Genomic DNA, 19,756 nt, shown 5'->3' with positions numbered 1-19,756 from the left:
CAACCTTCTCTCTCCGAGCAATATTTCTGCATCACTCCCAAGTGGGAAGATCAAATATTTGGTATTGCAGAGTGAAATCCATTCAAAGGTTCTTAGCTGACTCCATAATCCTTGGAAGTGTTTCTATTTTTCCTTCTAAAGCCAATTATTTTACATCAGATCAAAGGTATTTTTGTATCATTTGCAGAGGATAAGCTTGATGTCGTGGGAGTCTCTGTGCACACATCCAGCAGACTCACTGTCACGTTCATACAGTCACGTTTGCTTGAGTGGAAATCACTGTAGTTCACACTGTACTGATATTGCATATTGATATTAAGCACACACCATTGTTTCATTTTGCCACTGACCTGGTGCTGCATGTTCTCCCTGTTCTCTCACTCCTCCGCAGGTGCGAGTGAAGAGAAAGTGGTGAAGATTGTTCCCAGCATGCCAGTGGCACAGCAGCTCAGCCGGGCAACTGTGCCTACCACAAGCTGGATCCTCACATTGGCTCTGTTCCTCGTTCTGCAGGTAACATGCTGAGGCAAACAGCGTTTTAAAAAATATGGATCTGTTCATATTTTACAGTCTTGGATTTTTTTATTTATTTTTTTTGTCATTATTTACTGTCAATCTATTTTTTTGGGCAACCTTATAAATCACTTGACACTGGGCATAGATCCACTAAATCCTAGGCTGTGTTAATATTTAAGAGAAGCAATGATTCAGACCTCCTGAATTTCCTTTTAAATTTTAAAATCCCAGTTTCTATTTTCCCTCATTCCTTTAAATGAGCAGACCAGTTTTAAGTTTTTGCATTTTTGGCCAATGGAGTTGGGCTTTTTTAGTGTTCACAATGTGCGCTGCCCCTGTCAGGTTTGATCAGCCACGGCTGAATGACTGATTGAATCAACACTCCTACCACAGGCTGAGAGTTGCCTTTCCATCTGGCTAGTTCTAAATAACCACACTGGTTTGATCTCGAGAATGCACTTGATAGCTTTAAATGCAGCATTGTGCTAATGGACTCAAGTTCAAAGCTGCACATTCAAGCAAACAGTCGGCGTCGTTTAGCAACTGACGGTCTTGGTTACATCAACTCACAGCTTTGTTCCTCTGTCGCGTGCGGCGCTGTTTTCACAGTCCTATTCCACGGGGACTACCAACCCAGCCTGCTTTAGATTTCTCTCTGCTCCACACACATGTGATTCAGACAAATGGGTCGACATCAGGCTCTGCAGAAGCTTGATAACAACACTCTCCCTCCACTGAATCAGATTTGTTTGAACAGTCTAAAACAAGCTTGGTAGAATTCCCCACGGACCAGAACGGGGATATGGTGGAATAGAGTAAAAAAAAAAAGAAAACACAGGGTGTGATTCTCACATGGCTTCCCAACCAGGGTGTTTATATTTTAATGAGAAAAGAATCATTTATGGGGGTCACAGATGTGTTTTGTAAAACTATAAAGCTGTTCTTTTAAGCGAATAAAGTCATCAGTTTAATTAGTTATGAATCCTCTGTTTGGCTTGAAAGTAAAGTTAAGCTACACTTCATGTGTTTTGACAGTTAGCAAAGATATATGAACTTTATAGTTCACATTATTTTAGAGCAGACGAGAATAACTTCCCCAAGCCACACAGACATGCTCTTGCTAAAGGGAAATTCCGGCCCAAGTGCTCGACATCCTAAAGTTTTACACAAGATAATATTATCATTGGGCATTTGGATCTACGAACATGAAGAATCATTTAGCCTTTCTCCTAAAACCTTTTGTTCCTAACTTGTCGAACACACCCATCAGTATGCACACCCTGAAGTACCCTCAGCCAAGAGCAGATGTTGACAAGTGGAGTTGTTCTATCCTCAAACACAACTCTTTGAGTTTGGTGAACCGGCAGCAGTGGTCAAATCACCTCCTATCTGCGCCGGACGTTCAGATCTCTTCCTTCCACTCGCATATCCAGCAGGAGGCTCGTTCTTTTGCGCTGCCAGTGTTTTGCTTTTTTCATGCAGGTCCAGAGCGGACAGCAGCTGATAGACAGACTTGGCTGGGAAACCTCTCAACCCGGTCTCTACTGGGGGGAGCCAAATCTGCCAGCCTTTGTCTTCACAGTCCTCAATTGTACTTTTTGGTCATCCTCTCTCGGGCCCTTTTCACATCCCGCCCACAATACTGTCAGCTCAACCAAGACAATCTTCTCTTCTTTTGACCATAAGGGATTATCCTTCTGTCATCTTGCAAGACCTGGCTGATTCCAAACGATGGGCCGTTGGTCTAGTGGTTGCTTTGGGCTTGGTGACAGCTTTTATAATGTTGTTGTTTTTTTTGCTCATTTCTTGCTTCTCTTTTAGACTAATGTCTACAAGAGATAGAAGTACTTTAATGTTTAAATACCTATATCAGGCTTCTGTTGAAGCTGTTTGAATCCAAACAGAGTGCGTGCTGATGTGAACTTCCTGCCCAGACTGTTGGACGTCTGGGTCCCTTCTGCAGGTGAAATAACTCTGGAAAGCTGTCACACATGGCTTGTAGGGAGCAGGAAATACAGAAAGGCTGAAGCCCTCCTCCGTTAGTCCAGTGTGATTTTGCTTTTGGGCAAATCCCATTTTGCTCATGCCCCCTGGCGTTTTCACTTTGCTGCCTTTGCAAGTCATTTTTCCACCTCTTTGGCTTGTACTTACGCCTGGATCATATTCCTTCAACATCACACTCGCCTTATTCCTCCGTTGGAATGGGTTTGAGCCGGTCCCTTGTTGCCAACACAGACATTTAATATGTTTTCTAAAGGAAAAGAAAAACTGTGTTTAAAAAGAAAAGAAATGTTGGTACTTCCTTTGCTTTTTTTTCTTTTTCCTTTTTCTTTTCAAGAGTTACAAGAAAGAAGTGCTATTCGACTTTTGTTTCTCTACAAATCTCAACCTGATAAGAAGAAATAAATACACTTGTGTTAGACTTGCTTCCTCGTGCACTCTGCTTTAACATGCTCATCACAAATACTGGTTGCTAGAATTACAACATTGAGGAAAATTGCTTGAAATGTTTGTGGATTTATGTATTTGCAAAGAACACATTTTTGGGAAGTTTGGTTTGATATTTAGCTAAATGTTGGAATCAAGTAAGCTGTACTACTATTTCTATGGGTTTTAGACTTGCATACATTTACCTCTCATCACTTCTGTCCATAATAAAAAAAAAAAAACACTACATTTTTGCCACACGTTTTTGAAAATAAACCAAATTCTGTGGAAATCGGTTTGTCAGTGTTGGCTGCCAGAGAGAAAATTCTTGATATGTTCTGTATTAGTGTCGTTTTGTTTTGTGTCACCTCACTGGAACCTTTCCTCAGTCCATCATTTACGCAACACAACATAAAAAGAACAACAACACCAACAACTGGAAAAAACCCCGGGCTACAAGCACGTGCACTGTTTTTTTGTTTCACATCATTTCTCCCTGCAGGGTGCCGCTCACGGTGCTCCATCAGGAGACAACAAGCTGGTCCGTACCACCAGAGTGAGGCGGCAGGCCCAGGGGGAGGATCAGCCTCCCACAGCTTCTTCAGCCAACCAAACCCTGCGGGAGCAACCTGTGGTCTTTAACCACGTCTACAACATCAATGTTCCCTTGGAGTCTCTGTGCTCCGTTGACCTGGACGCCTCTGCACCGCCAGCCCCGGGTGACAGTGAGCTCTTTTGATCAATTGACTGTTTTAGTTCAAACATAATGTAGATTATTGCTTCGATCCACCATTTACATTCACATGGACATACAACCACATGCTTCAGGAAGTTAGAAGCTCCTTTCATGTTGCAGGTTCTCGAGCTGAATTAGGATCCAGACCATCTGTCGAGGGTCCAATGGATCCAGCAGGACCCACAGAGTACACAGAACAGACGCTGGATGCTGACAGTCAGGTAGACATTCTACATTTCATTTTGCGTTCCACAATTTGGTTTTACTTGATTAGCCCCATCTGTTCAAGAACCCATCTATGAATTAGTTTCTATGATTTTTAGCTTTTCCCTCACACATTTCACATATTTCTCAGACCCTAACACACCTTCTTGTGCTCTGTTTAGTATTTTCATTTCTGCTCGCTACATTTTGCTGTCAGTAAGTAACGGGAGTGATGGAGGCTTTTCAGGTGGTTCTACTTTCGCAGCATTCTGCCGTTATACAGTGGCATCTAGAGTTCTCAGTTGGTATTTACCAGGACATTTTGAAATATGACTTGCTTTGTAACATAAGTCACAAGACCAGCCGGACACAAAAAAAAAAGTGTGAATTCTAGAAAATATGGTGAAAAACTTCAGTGTCATGGTAAATGAGTTATGGATTGTTAAAACACAACAAGCTATAATTGTTGCATACTGTTATTTTCTGTTTCAGGTAACATTCACTCATCGTATTAACATCCCGAAAGCAGCGTGTGGCTGTACATCAACAACCACGATCCAGCAGCTCGCCACCAGGGTGGAAATGCTGGAGAGGGAGGTTTCTATGCTCAGGGCTCAGTGCGGCTCTGGATGCTGTGGTGAGAGTCCAGTTATGGGTGAGTAGTCTTTAATGCTGACGATAAAGCAAATAGATCAGTTATGGGCAACTGGTGTGTCACAGGCCACTTGTGCCCCTGTAACGGTTTTCATTACATTTTCATTTTCATAAAATGTATTTGTCAACCAGTTTATATGGACTCAATGCACTCAGTTTAAAGTCATACAGTTATTTTTCACATATAATTCACATATATCTTTACAGTCTGGCCTCTCACGTAGGGAGAATATGATGTTTGTAGCCCTCATGATGATCTATGTTATTCATCCTTGATATAGATTAAAGCTCAAGGATGTAGTTTCTGTTCAGGTGGGGCCTTCGTGCTTGCAGTAAAAAGAGCTCTGCATTGAACATGCAACTTGGAATCAAACATGACGAACGGCAAGGCTTCAAAAAGACACACACACACACACACACAGAAAAATAAATCCAGGTACTAGAGGTAAACCAAACTGAAAAAAAGAGTCAGGCAGCAGCAGAATATTGATGCCGGAGGGCATCTTGCTTTCTTTTTGTTTCTCCTGTGGAGTCTCGCAGCTTAAGAGGAGTGGAGAAACCTTTGGTATTGGCAGAAGAGCAGAAGAGTAAAAAAAAAAAAAAAAAAAAATGTGTTCACTATTCAGGAGATGTTACCGTTGAGATATTAGAGAGGACTGGCATGAATGAAGCTACAGAATATATTATGGTTAAAAGGTCTGCTCCACTGACACCACCACCCCATTCAAATATTGTGTGAAAAAGCTCCAATCCTACAGTACAATCTCCAGCAGCCATGATCAGAATCAGAAGGAGGATCAAACGCCAGACTGAGGAAGTCGAAGGCAGGAAGGAGAGATAGAAACAGCTTACGAGTTTTCCTTTTTAAATATGTTGACGTTTTAACTCATCTTAGGAAAGTTGTGGGACAATAACAAAGGCCTTATTTCACAATGCTGATAGCAGTGAGAAGACCAAATTAGTCTTTATTTGCTTCACTTGTTACTGCAAGTAGGAAGTAACCTGGGAAAGTAACTCACATAATTACTGGTAGTCTCTCTCAGGCATTGTTCATATACTCATAGCTTCATTATGGTAGTGTTGCTGTGACACTACAATTTAGTGAGTGGTTGGTGCTGACAGTGGAGGATTCAGCAACGAAGCAGGCAGATTTTTTTTCTCCTCAAAATTCCCCAAATCCGTTCTAAATTAAATGCAATTAGTCCCAAATGCTGCTGCATGTCTTTTTAAAGGATTCCCGCAGGCACCAACACCACACATATTTGAAATGCATTGGCTTTCTGTCACGTTTGAGTTTAAAATTTAGATTTTAACATTCAGAGCCTTCCAAGTGTATTCAGCGCTTTTACACAGCTGCTCTTCAGAGCAGACATAACGGTTTGTGCCTCCTACTCATTCTAAAATGCTGGAGGATTGGGCTTTTCAGATGGTTGCATCAAAGCTGTGAAATGACCTACCATCCAGTCCATGTTACCAACAAAGATTTTGGATGATGTCTTACTTGTCTTACTCTCTTTTTTTTTATTTGAGGTCAGTGCTTGTATATTTGTGTTTTCTTACTTTTTCTTTTTTCTTTTTTTACTGTTATGGGACATCACAGATAATTCTGATTTCATTTGTGGCTATGGCTAAGTCACTCCATTATATTTAGCTGAAGTGATATCAGTCAAGTGGAGTAAGATGCTCTTTAACCTGGATGTTAACAAGGAAAGCTGAAGTTTAAAGGCAGTTAATTCACAGTGATTGCACATATGGTTTAATGCTAATATGCTGAGGTAATTATCTTATGGTGTCGTCAGAAAGGCTGAGTTCAAGAACAGAGTTTAGTGGAATAGTAACAAAGCTGCTCTTAAGTGGAAAAATGCTAAAGCTAACAATGAGGAGAATAGAGATAGACAGCAGCTCTGAAGTTCCACAGTGTTTCTCAAAAATAAAGAGTGACTGTGAGTTAGTTTTACCATAAAACCAGTTAGTTGCTTCAACCTCAGTGCCAAAACTGTTAATACATGAATTGAACATGTGCTTTTCCCCAGGCCGCCTGGACTTTGTCCCCGGCTGCAGCGGCCACGGCAGCTTCAGTTTTGACCTGTGTGGCTGCATCTGTGAGGACGGCTGGGGCGGTAAGAACTGCTCGGAGCCGCGCTGCCCCAACGACTGCTCCGGTCAGGGCGTGTGCGTGGAAGGGGAGTGCGTGTGCGACCGTGACTTTGGAGGCGACAACTGCTCGGAGCCGCGCTGCCCTTCAGACTGCTCAGGCCGGGGCCTGTGCATCGACGGGGAGTGCGTGTGCGAGGAGTCCTTCACCGGCGAGGACTGCATGGTCGGAAGGTGTCTCAACGACTGCTCGGACCAGGGCCTGTGCATCAACGGGACGTGCCAGTGCCGGCCGGGATACGTGGGAGAGGACTGCTCGCTGGTCTATTGTGCCAACAACTGCAGCAAAAAGGGCGTCTGCAAGGAGGGCTTCTGTGTCTGCCAGGATGGCTTCGCTGGGGATGATTGCAACTCCGGTGGGCCATTAATTCTCATTCTTACTTATCAGTTTCATCATCTGACTGGTGGCAAGTACCTAAAGTAGTTTGTCTGACCTTTAAAGGTTCAGTTCTCTGAATCAGAAACTCTCGGTACAGATGTGGTCCAGGATCAAGTGACTCAGGGCACAAATCCAGCTCAAACAAATCTCAGTGTTATTTGGTGACCTGCTGATAGTCAAGTTAGAATATTTAAACAAAAAACAAGTATTTTTAGATTAGAGCAGTGACATCCCACCGAGTGCTAACGGTGCTTATGTGCAACATAAGCACTACCACAGATAAAGTAACCAAAAAAATGTACTTCTGAAAATTAGACATAGTAGAATTGCGTATTAATACCGTATTTTCCGCACTATAAGGCGCACCTAAATACCTCAAATTTTCTCAAAAGCTGCCAGTGCACCTTATATATGGAAGAACTGCTCTATTGGAGACTGCTATTTGACAGCTGAACAACCAGAAGCTTTTATTTTGACATCTAACTTCGCAACCGGATCTTCAGAGCGGACGACACTCCACACAACACATTCATCACTCATGGTTGCACACCAACATTCTAACAAACCAAAATAAACTAGATGAAATAATTACTCCCTAAACTGGGGAACAAAAACACAGCATAAACACAATCAACACAACACCAAGCCCAACAACAACCCACAATAACCTCCAACAACACAAAACATGGATTCCCATCATGCCTTGCAGCGACCACCTCTGGACGGTAAGCAGCCGTCCTCAGTGCTCCTCAGTGCAGCCGATAGCTGCACTGAATTATGGGAGTTTCTGTTTGTGGTGTTTTAAATGCAATTATTGGGGGTTATATTTGGTTTGTGGTGTCGGTAATAATTGTGTTGTGTTGTGTTTTTGTTGCTTAGTTCATGTAGTTTAGTTTATTACCGGTAGTTGTAAGTTGTCAACCAGCAGTGAAGAAGGTTTTGTGTGTAGTGTCTTCCTGGCATAGGCTGCAGGTAGGACTATCAAAATAAAGCGTGTGCACCTCTCTGGGTGTTAGAATCAGTGGAAAATGTAACCTAATGCCTTTGAGCTATAAAGGTTGCTGACCACTGGTCTATTGCATGGGCCTTATAATGCAGTGCGACTTATATATGAACAAAGTTGTAAATTATGTCAATCAATGTAGGTGCGCCTTATAATCTGGTGCGCCTTATAGTGCGGAAAATACGGTAACTCTGTTTATGGAGCTGAAACCAACACAACATTTTTGCGGGATGTCTACTCATTAACTGAAACAAAAGCCATACTTCTTCTATCTGTCCCCTCCATCCGTTGTTTCTGACTTAAGGGTCTCACAGAGCTGGAGCAAATCCCAGCTGACTCTGGCTGAAAGGCAGGTACAACCTGAACAGGCCAGTCCATTACAAAGCAAACACAAGGGGACATAAAATATCATAGCAAACACTTGCTCACACCTAAAAACAATATACACTCAACCAACTGATCCTGCAACCGTGTTTTTGGAGTGTGGGACGAGTCAGGACCCAATTGCATCACACGTGCATGTGGAAAAGAATGTAGAATCCAATAAACCTGCTCTTTAAACAATGTTCACATATCAGCATTGACGTGACGTGACAAGTGGCTCATTTGCAGTGACACTTCCATTTTTTGATGGGGTTTTGAATCACCCATTTACTCTGTTCCTGTTGAACTACCAGAAAGCAGAGAACTAGAGCTTTGTGCCAAAATAATAGTCATTGCAGTGGCCAGCAGGACTTCTGCAGGACAAGCGCCCAATCACATTCGAGGCTTATCTCCATGCCACACATCGTTAACAAAACCTCTCAGCAATATCAAAGATACTGACATGTTATAAATATTTAAAAACAAAAATGGTGGAAACACTCAATGTACATTTGTTTTGACAATTTAGCAGCTGTGAGATCAAAAATAAGTTAAAACATCCAAATCATAAATTCCATTCAACCCCACTGCGCACAATCAATATCTTGCATTTATTAAACATAAAATTGTTGTAATTTAATACAGATATTCCAATGTGACGCGCGAGACTATCTTGATTGTTATTAATAATTTTTATATGAACAAGTAAGAGGAAATAATGCATGATAAACATTTTAAATGAATATATATAATGTTTTAGAGAGTGTAATGTTAATATAGTCAAATTTAGTAGAACTGAAACAACATTGTGTAAATCAATAACAGTAAGAAATCTTTAGAAGACTAAAAACGTAAACAAAAAAAAACTTTTTTAAAAATATCAATATTATCAGCTCATCTTATCTCACATCGTGTGGAAGATTTTCCAGAGATGTATATGTTTTACTGCAACTCAATATTAATCTTACAATTTCTTCAATTTCTCAAATGTCAGCAAATTAAGCAAAACGAATCATAAATAATTCCATTAATAGTTCACTCATTCTATATCAATGGTATTTGAGCCAAGGATTGTAACTTGATCCACCGTTACAACTGGCGAGGGTTGGGTACCTTTCACATTTCAACTAATACAATACTGATAGCTGGGAATCAATACCGGTACTCAACGGTACCAACTTTCAGTACTTCTTGGTGTGTTTAATTTGTTCAATTATAAAATCTCAAAATCTTTCAATTTAGCATATTCACTTGTCAATATATACATTTTAACAAATATATCAATACAAAATCCGACTGTTTGTATTGTAACATCACAGTTCATGAAACATGAACATGAAAACCCTTAACTCTAACCACGCAGTGCTTTTTCTTAATAATGCAAAAAATTAAAGCCCAGCTCCACATAGTCCTATTCCTTTTCTTTCCCTTCTGGAAACCTTGTGATGGCAGAACTGGTGCGGTCGACAGTTGTGCACTCTTCAACCTTGAGAAACATCTTGACCTGGAGCTCCATCAGATTAGAAGTATTCCCGCCGCTGGCCCTGCTCTTCACGTCACAGATTCTGCAGCGTGATCTGCATCGCGTTACGAAAAGTGGAGCCATGCTTTCGGAGCGCTTTCTCTCTGCCGTGCTTACTCTGTTGTCTGAACCCAGAGCTACTGACGCCGTTACGCTCCAATGCCTGCCATAGTGTGTTCAAGTCTGGCTCGGAAAGTCGCCTACTCCTCACAGTCATAAGGATGGGTTTCGGCATTTAGGTTTCTTTGTGAATAGGTGCACGGTCGTACCAACAGAATTCAGTCGGTTTAAAAATAAAAAAAGTGGAGAATTTGGTTCCCATCCCTACAACTGGTGTTCGCTGCCCGGTGGTACAAAGAGGTCAGATAGATGAAGGCTGCAGCACACTGTTCTATTATCGGCACACATTAGCCGCAGCTGAGACATTTTCTCTCCACGCTGAGCTTCGCCTTTGATCAGAGCGGTTTTTACACCACAATATCAGACTCTCCTCTACCCTCTGACGCACGCGTCAACACAGTGGCAGATGAAGATGGACAGGAGAGCGAGCGATAGACAGAATGATGAAAAGACATCATATTACTGAGCCTGACTGGTCCGTGGGGTCCTCCCATTTCATATCTATACCAAGTGAAAGAGACTGGATTGCTTATTTCTTTGCAATTAGAGGCTAAAATAGCCGGCGCTGGTAGAGGTTGGTTGGCAGAATACAAAATGAAGCAGTTCAATTACTGCGGACTTGTAGGGTGACAGGCTTAAGTGTTTCATGTTATCAAAAGCTGAAGACAGTGGCGTGCGTTTTTGCTTCAATTACGGTGGCCTATATTCTCCCACTACGAGGAATAATGGAGACTGTTGAATTTAAATTGGATGTTAAAGGCGTGCGGTAGGAAATACTATATCTTTACATAAAAATATGTCCGCCCCCTAAACAGAGAACAACTTCTGCTGAGGACTGACACTTTACTACCATCATTCCAAGACATCCTGACACCACTGTAGTACAGCAGCAGTGACACTCCTGCTTTGTTTAGTGCTGCAGTGGTGACAACTGGTATTTCCATTTCTCATAAAAGTGGTGGATGCACAATACACCAGCTGCAATGCAGCTTCAGAGTTCTGCAGCATGTAGCAAAACCACAAAAGTTTGGTATCATCCTTGATGCATGGCCACTTTATTGCCATGTTTTATTGCCCCATTTAGAAGCATGGAATCAGTCAAAATCATGGCTTCATCAATCAACTGTGTGGCTTTTTTTTACTTGCAGAAAGTCTAATGTTAGAACAATATAGAACCCTACTGTATACATTATTTTTTTCCCTCATAATCGACTACTTATATTTGCCGCAATGTCAGTCCCACCCCATTCAACAGTCAGACTTTTATTTTTTTTAAAGATCCTATTAGATATAAATCTGTTTATTTATGTATTTATTTTAGATATGTTGAGCATGTCTTATAGATCTTTTAAAGCAAAAAGAAGCTATTGTTCCATGTGTTATACATACATAATGAATAAACCTGTCAGAATGGTATGTATTTAAGATGAATGTTTATGTCAGGCTCATCATTCCCAACAGATGTGTACCACTCCAGCTGGTGAATGTTTGATATTTATACCAGCTCTTATTCATTTTTCTCTTTGTCACCATTGGGAGATCTGGGTCATATGGTGATGCAGTCATCTGTCACTCACACACTCTCAAATCCTTCCAATTTAGACTCATCAATTAAGCTTTGAATTGTAATAGTGAGAGTTCAGGTTCAAGGAAAACATACAAACTTCCCATGAAATTGCTTAGAATCAATCCAAAGTCTTCTTGCAGAGATCACTGTGACGCTTAGACTTTTAGTCGTCCATGCACAGGGAGCTCCTTTTCACATTTATCTGCATGGACTTAATGGACAGACTCAGCAGCACTGGTATTGTAACTGTCCATCCCTCCATCTCCTCTATCACTGGATGTGTCTCAGAGGCTGCGGGTTGCTGCAGCCAATCACAGCTCACGATGAGCGACATCAGGTTACAGCTTGGGCAGGTTGTCAGTTCAGTACAAAGCAAACACACGGACACATTTGCACACATTCACATGTATATCTAGAGCTATCAATTAACCTCTGCAGCATGTTTTTTTTTTTTTGTACTGTGTGAGAAAAAGGGAGAGACACAGGGAGAGTAAGGAATTCTGCAAAACAAGACATTCCAGCATAAACTTGAACCATGGGTAATCTGTGACTAGACTTAAAAGACATTTTTAATTATCATAAACCATGTGCCACACTTGTTCTTCTTTTTTTAAACAGCATCTTTGACGGTATATTTTCGTTGTATATTTTTACATATAGATGTGTTTACAATATCCAATCATGTTATTTACTTTCGATTGTCCTTTTATTGCTCATCCAGTATTTACGCCACCACCATCACATTGTCTTTTTATCAATGTCGGTACAGAGTTATGTCATCTACTGGAAGAAGAATCTTAAAAGGTACATTGTTTTTTGGTTTTTTTTCATTTAGTTAACCATCATCACGACTTGGCTAAAGCATTATTTACAAATCTCTCTAATTCACTTGCTTGTCTTTGAGTTTTGTTTTGTTTTAGTGTTCTTTTCCACATTCCACAAGATGTTATTAATACGTAAATGGTATCCGATCAAAACCAGCTTAAAAATATTTTTTGCAATTGAAGCGCAACACTTTTTCATAATCTTATTTGATACCACAGTCTCAATTTGAAATATGATTCTAATCCACTTTTTGCAAGGTTTCTTGTTCAATAATATACTTTAACCTGTCTTGTCAGTTGAAAATAAATAATGCCAGGAAATGAAATATTTCTCTCATAATTTAATATATTTAGTCTTTTTGTAAGACAACAAGAAATTCTAAATCTACATACAGACTTTCTGTTATTTACACCCAAAATAAAATGCAGCACTTTACCAAGTAAGAAGCTCCTCTATGAATCAGATCAAGATAAAAAAAGTAATCTCGTACTGATGGGTTTTGACCTTTGATAAATTCATTGTCTGTTCTGCTTGACGATAATGTGATTATTCACGGTCGTCCATCACACAACAAAACCCAAATGTTTTCTGCCAAAAGTTTCATTTTCATCATTTGAGCAACTTAATAAGAGTAATCCAATTGCACAAAGTAGCCCGGAGGTAAGTGAGTCCTCTGACGATGCGCTGACCTTTGTTGTCCACTTGAGTTTCACCATCAAGGTCTTAGTTCGGTAGATACTGCTGTGGCTGCTTATAATGGCATACTGATGAGACCTAATGAGACTCACAGACTCCAGGCAAGATTCCTCAATAACCTTCAGCAAGTTACTCTTATTGAAGTAAACCTGAGTTTATGCACAAATGATTTAACACATTTCATGAATATAAGAAGACAAAAGCCTTGAGTTTTTCAATTTGTTACGAGTGAAATAAGCAATGTGAGTGTCTTCATTATGTAAGCTAATTGTGGTTTTTCTTTCACTTATTAGGCTCTGAGGCCTGTCTTCTTTCATATTTTCAGTGATTTTCTTTATGCTTTTGTCTGTAGACAGCAGTGGGCTGGAGGTATTGTCTCTGTCCATTCCATACATGGTAGCATCCTTCAAATATTTTGCAGGGATTTTATTTTATCCCACGCTCACTCTCAACTCATTTGATTTAGGAGGCTAATAGGTGAAAGTCAAGATCACACTGACATAAAAAGTCTTGTTAAAGTGGCGCCTCTCGAACGTCAGGATTTTTCTTCTTTCTTTGTGTCTTTTTTCTTTTAGACGTTCACCCTCACTTAAGGAGACATTAATTAATTCAGTGGTCAAACTCGCTGCACAGGTTGCTCCGGACTTTTTCTTTGTATATAACGTAAAGGAAATGCGCCATAAAAGTATGACATTAATCTGTGATTACATGTCTTCTGTAACTAGTAGACAAATTCTATGAAAGTCATTTGTTCTCATCATAATAACAAGACATTTTGGGCTTCACACTTCCATCGCAATAGCAATATTGCTATTTCACATTGCTGCAACCTGCATATCCGGCTGCTGCTCATCCCACACATGCATGTTCCGCACAAATGTTTACCTGCTACAAAGAGAGATACACCAGCTCACTAACAGTATTGGATAAATTGTCTGAAAACATTCCCACAGCAAATATAAACACATATTTCCTGACTTGTTATATTTGTTTTAAATGCATGAAGAAGGGTTAATGTAGTTCAAGTATCATTTTCACAATATATAAAAAAAAAGAATAAGAAATGCCTGCGCAACACTAACCTCAACATTTTGCACCCCTATTTAATCACATATTGTGTGACTGTCATTAGGTGAAAGTATTGTTAGGAATCAGCGACATGTCCAGTAACATCAGTTGGAATAATGATCAGCAGGAAGAGACACACGAAGCGTCTGACATTGGGAGCATTTGAAGTGCCGTCCTCATCTGGCGTTCAGCTTTCTTTATTGTGTCATTTATCCCTGACATGTGTCGAGAAATGTTGATAAGATGTCTGGATGCAGCTGTCCTTGGAGACAGTTTCAATAGTCCTGCCAAGTATTTGTATTCAGATACGCTGCTCGGGGGTGACCTTTAACTTGGACACAAGGTTAGATACTCATTGATAATGTTTGACGTTTCTAGTGTATATTTATATATATATATATATATATTTTATTTTATTTATTTATTTTTTTTTTATATACATATATAAAGTAAAAATCTGAGTTGAGATTTATCGATTTTGACAAACTTTTTAAACACTTTTCCATCTGCTTTTCTCTCACTATTGCTTGTCTGCTTTAAGCGTCATTGTTCGGCTTCCCGCATGACCTGATTCAGTCGCTCTCCTTGCGTTGCTGCGCCTTCTTTGGATTTCTTATTTCCTTTATGTAGCAGGCTTAGCTCAGTTGAACAAATAAAATAAATCCCAAGTAAATGCTGCAGGAGTTCTCTGCACTGTGTTGAAATGAACAAGCCCTCCCTCCCAAACCCCCCATGCAGCACTCGCACATCTGTGCACATCTGTGTGAGTGCGTGAGCCAGGAGCTCAAATGGCTACTAAAGTGTCCAAAAGTTCCCCGAGGAGGAGTCGGGGCTCCGCTGTCGTGTCACGAGGGGGTGAGAGGATGTTTATCACATCTATCACACTCCTTCACTCCTCGGTCTCTCCTCGTCTGTCCTACCTTCACTTCCTCTGCCATTTAATATCAATTATTCACTCCTCAAGCACATCCCGTCTCGTCTTTTTCCTCCCTTGTTCTCTTTTGACTTGTGTGTTTCCAACCCTTCACTCCTCTACAACCCTGTCTTCCCCTCTTTTATATCCCTCGCCTGCCTCCCCCTTTTCTCCCTGTCTGCTTTTAGGAAATAGGATCTGTAAACACCGTTGCTTCTGTTTCCACATTCACATTCAGCACCAGCTTTCAGGTTTATAGCTCCACCGTCGCCACTCCACGCTCTCTTCTAGCTACAAGCGCAGAGATCTTTCAGGGTTATGTGCAATATGCTCAAGTATGAGATTTACTTACTCAGCTGTCTGGAGGTGTTGCTTTTTTTTTTTTTTTTTTCCCCTTTACAAGCTGCCTGCATGCCAGCTGTTTCTGATCACGGAAGTCGACTTGAGAGCTTCAAAATAAACTGGGCAGGATTTGAGTTGGACTTTGTGAACATAACACAAACCAAACTTGAGAGCCATAAAGAATCACATGAGGATGAGATGCATTTAGACCGATGCTTAAATTGTTTCTAAATGTGTAGATTAATTTGGTCTCTTATGGAACAGATACAGTATCCAGAAGCTGAGATATTATTTTTGAAAAAAACAGCATCTGAAAGCTGAAAACCAGTGAAAAGACATGAAAATGACTCTTAACTCTTGTCACAGTTTAGTTCCCAGCAGCTGATGAGTTCTTTATTTTAACATCTATTAGCAATGTCAGACAATCTAGAATTAACATTGTAGGTATCCACAATATATTTTGATATCTATTATTTAAATCTATTTATCTATCTATTACTTGAATAATGGCATTGCAGGTGGCACGGTGGTGTCGTCGTCACCAACCAGGCTGGATTCTCTATATAGTCCAGCTCCTTCCCACAATCCAAAACACATGCAAACCAGGTTATTGGATGACTCAAAAGTTTATGGTCACGATCATCGGCCTCTTTACCTGAAGTGGACTGACAGCTGGGATGAGCGTGACCCCGACTTATTAAAGCAAGTACAAAATGTGAATGAATCATGGCATCACACATATATGAAAAATGAACGCTGATGGAGGGCAGGTGCTGTATTGCAAACCATTGTTGTTGTTGTTTTGTGTTTTGTTTTTCACATTGTGTACATGATTAACTGATAATGAATAGTCCCGCACACTTTTCAGTTTTCATTGGCGCTTCCCTCCTAATTTGTGAAATATTCTCAGAAGACAGTTATCAGATTGTATAAATCTCCTGTTTTCCTGTGCTGCTTGTAATAATTGAACAGGCTCTTTGTATTAGTGAGCCATCTGAGGAGCTGCAAAAGCACTGATTTCTCTCAGATCACACAAACACAAACTTTTTTTTCTTCCTGTAATCAGTCAGCCTGCCGCTGTTTTTTTCTGGAAGTTCTTCATTTAGCTCGACGAAGCTGAACAAACAGATGAAGTCAGTAATGCAAACTGGAGGTCAGCACTGGGGCGCGTTGAGTCGAGAAAAATCCTTTTTACTACATAATGAGTATCACTCAAGTCTTTTTTTATACAATACAATAGGGACTGTGATTTATTGTATTTCCCTCTGTTCTGGTTCAGTTTTCCTTCCTGTTAGAAGGGATTTTTTCCCCTCCACCCTCACCTTTGCTTATTCATAAGGATTTATTTGTCGTATTTATATTTTATCTAAACGTAACTATGTTGCAACTACCACAATAGAAACTCAATGGGATTCAATGGTTTCAGTTTAAATCGATGAATTATTCTCTTCAAATATGACTTGTTATCAATGTAAAATGTTTTACAAGATGAAAATGACTGGACTTAAAAAATTATATATATATATATATATATATATATACGTTGTGCTTTGCTCATTTATTTTCCGGTTTGTTTTGTTGCAGTGGCCCCAGCCATGAACCTGAATGTTCGAGGGGTGACTGATCAAACTATTGACCTGGAGTGGGAAGGGTCAGTCATGCTGACAGATTTCTTGGTGACCTACACGCCGAGCAGCCCGGGAGGTAAGCACACATCCATGTTCTGTCCCTTCCAAGCAAGAAAGCTTGTCACTTAGCTTTTGTGCTCCTTCCACCTCACTCAGATAACTTCTTTAAAGAAAAGTGTCTCCATTTATCTTTGTGGCCTGTCCCCCTGTCAGGTGTGCAGCTCGAGATGAGGCTCCCAGGAAACGCCACCACCTGCACCATCTCAGGCCTGGACGCGGGCATGGAGTTCAACATCAATGTGTTCGCTGTCATTAACAGTAGCATCAGCGTTCCTGCTAGCATCGCTGTTTCGACCTGTAAGTGCAGGTTTTAGTTTGCTCCTTTCCGCCCACTGTTACATCGGTTTCTACTGTGGAGCATCTGTCTTATTCAGTGCAAGTCATTTAGTGCAACTGCGAGTTACTTTTTAAAGTCGTTGGCTACTTTACAGGTTATTACATATACAAAATTAAGTAGTTAAGTGAACTCTTGCAGCTTTGCTGGAGATCAATTCCCAGCCAGGTCTGTGTTGTTAATGTGAGTCAGTTTAATGTGTGATTCAGTTAATTTTATTGAGAATAAGAAGCAACAAGAGAATCGAGATCAACTACCAACATCTCAACAGCTATTTTCAAGTTGAGCTAATGGTTGTTGAATGTGGCGAAGAGTAAAAATTGATATCATTCAGACATGTTTCCTGCTCCTGTCAGGAGAACTGAGTTTGTTGAGGCTGGATGAGAAACTATTCCTACTTCCTCCAACTATTCAAATAAAATGGCAATGCTAATGGAATGGTAACAGAGTTGCTGAAGCTAAATGTTGAGCAGGACAGAGAAAGAAAACAGATCTGCAGCTTTCCAACTGTCTTTATGTAACATATAAGTAACATTCAGTGACTGTATCTGCAATACTAATTACAGAATAATAATATGTAACTAATGATTGCCAAGAGTAGTGGTCTTAATGTATTCATGCAGTCTTGCCTTGTTTAGTTGTTTTTTTTGTTGTTGTCGCTTTTCTGTTAGTTAAATCCTTCAAAACATGTTGCTCTGTGTCAATAGAGTGAGAATACCACCTGCTACCCTCACCGACTGCTTGTGATTATCACCTGTAAGAACTGCTCAGTCCCACTCACACTATTTGCACTCAGTCACAGCGGGCGTTCGGGCAGGGAGGAACGCCAGGGCTCTGGACCTGCGAGAGAAACATGCTACTAATTTTCATGTTTCGCATAAATGTACAAACTTGTTTTGCATCGGTTAAGTAAAAGCCTCTTTTCATTGGTCACACATAATCAAATTGCACATGGGCTAACACGTGGCCACATACAGCACGCTGCCATTAGTGCTCTCTTGGCTTGCAAGAATTATTCTCCATTTCACAGATAAGTGAATTTAATTTCAGTGATAGCAGAATTCGGAGTAATAAAGTCAATTTAGGGCAATTAAGCCTGATGCAACCATTTTTCACCAAGGATATGATTTATCGGGTTGTCTTTGCTAAACTTAATTATGAAAAGTAGAATTCGATTATATCTGGGAAGATTTTGGATGCTCGTCGCTGCCTGTGAGAAGGAAGTAAACATTGAGTTACGATTGTTTGCTTTTCTTACAATGCTGCAAGGAGGCAATATGGGAAATACACACAAAATGTTCTCAGGTTGTGTTTTTAGATCTTTTTCAAACATAGCAATCCATGTGAATCAATAACCTAAGCGCACCATCATTCATAATCGAAAGAAGTATTAATGTTGTTTGTGAAAGAAAAAAAACACAAAAACTGCAAGATAAAGGTTCAGTAAGTGCTATACACAACATTAGGTGGAGTTGTGATTTATGGTGTGTGTTGGTCAGTGAAGAACAATAACACGTCTCGGGCTACCTCTCCAGATCTCTCCAATCCCGATGGCTTAGTCTTCAAATCCATCACCGAGACGTCGGTGGAGGTCCAGTGGCAACCGTTCTACTATTCCTTCGATGGATGGGAGATCAACTTCATCCCCAAGGTAGAGTGAAGCTCTGCAAACTCTATCTATAAGATGCATTTTTATTGATGTGCATCCAGGTGATGTTGTTCCTCCAACTTGTGTTTTTGTCAATTTCTTTTATTTTGTTCTAAACTTTTTTTGGGAATTTTTTTTTATTATTATTATTATTCCAGTGCCTTCCTTTCTCACTTTACTATTACATCTACATATATTGTAAGTTATGTATTATTATTATATTTTGTATGTTAGCCATTCAAACTCACTTTGGTTTTTTTTGTTTTTTTTCTCATTTTTAAAAGTTTAATTTTCTTGAGGCACGCTTCCATGAAAACTACTGGGGAGTTAGTTTACAAGTAGCGAGCTCTCCTCACTAGTCGGGAGTTCAGATAAATAGTAACCAATCTGCTCTTCATTAAAGACAACGGACTACAGCTTTTAAAAGATTTTCACCTTTGACAAACATAAAATATTTATAATTGCATGAACTTTGTGGTCCTTGCAATATCCACAAGCTCCCTGTTCTCAGGTTAACAGGGCAAGTTGTTAAACGTTTAGAGTTATTTTTGTTCTGTCCAAAATCTTGTACATTCGCAAAATCTGGGTATTTGTTTT

At 40.2% G+C, this 19,756-nt stretch overlaps 1 protein-coding gene across 1 annotated transcript in view; it reads left to right on the top strand.

Annotated features, from left to right (window-relative positions):
- Positions 1-429: 429 nt before the first annotated feature.
- The window catches only part of tnr (tenascin R (restrictin, janusin)), a gene marked incomplete at both ends in the record, with an annotated part of 92,719 nt that continues 73,392 nt past the window's right edge, over positions 430-19,756 (top strand). The window contains 8 exons of the mRNA XM_080503804.1: positions 430-513; positions 3,446-3,668; positions 3,800-3,900; positions 4,376-4,538; positions 6,571-7,047; positions 17,074-17,193; positions 17,331-17,474; positions 19,047-19,162. Of these exons, the coding sequence (XP_080359930.1) occupies positions 430-513; positions 3,446-3,668; positions 3,800-3,900; positions 4,376-4,538; positions 6,571-7,047; positions 17,074-17,193; positions 17,331-17,474; positions 19,047-19,162 (1,428 nt within the window). The remainder of the gene's footprint in view (positions 514-3,445; positions 3,669-3,799; positions 3,901-4,375; positions 4,539-6,570; positions 7,048-17,073; positions 17,194-17,330; positions 17,475-19,046; positions 19,163-19,756) is intronic.

This window comes from Blennius ocellaris (genome assembly GCF_963422515.1).
Source record: "Blennius ocellaris genome assembly, chromosome: 10".
NCBI lineage: Eukaryota > Metazoa > Chordata > Actinopteri > Blenniiformes > Blenniidae > Blennius > Blennius ocellaris.
The sequence above is the reverse complement of the archived record's forward strand: the minus strand, read 5'-3'. Positions and strand labels throughout refer to the sequence as shown.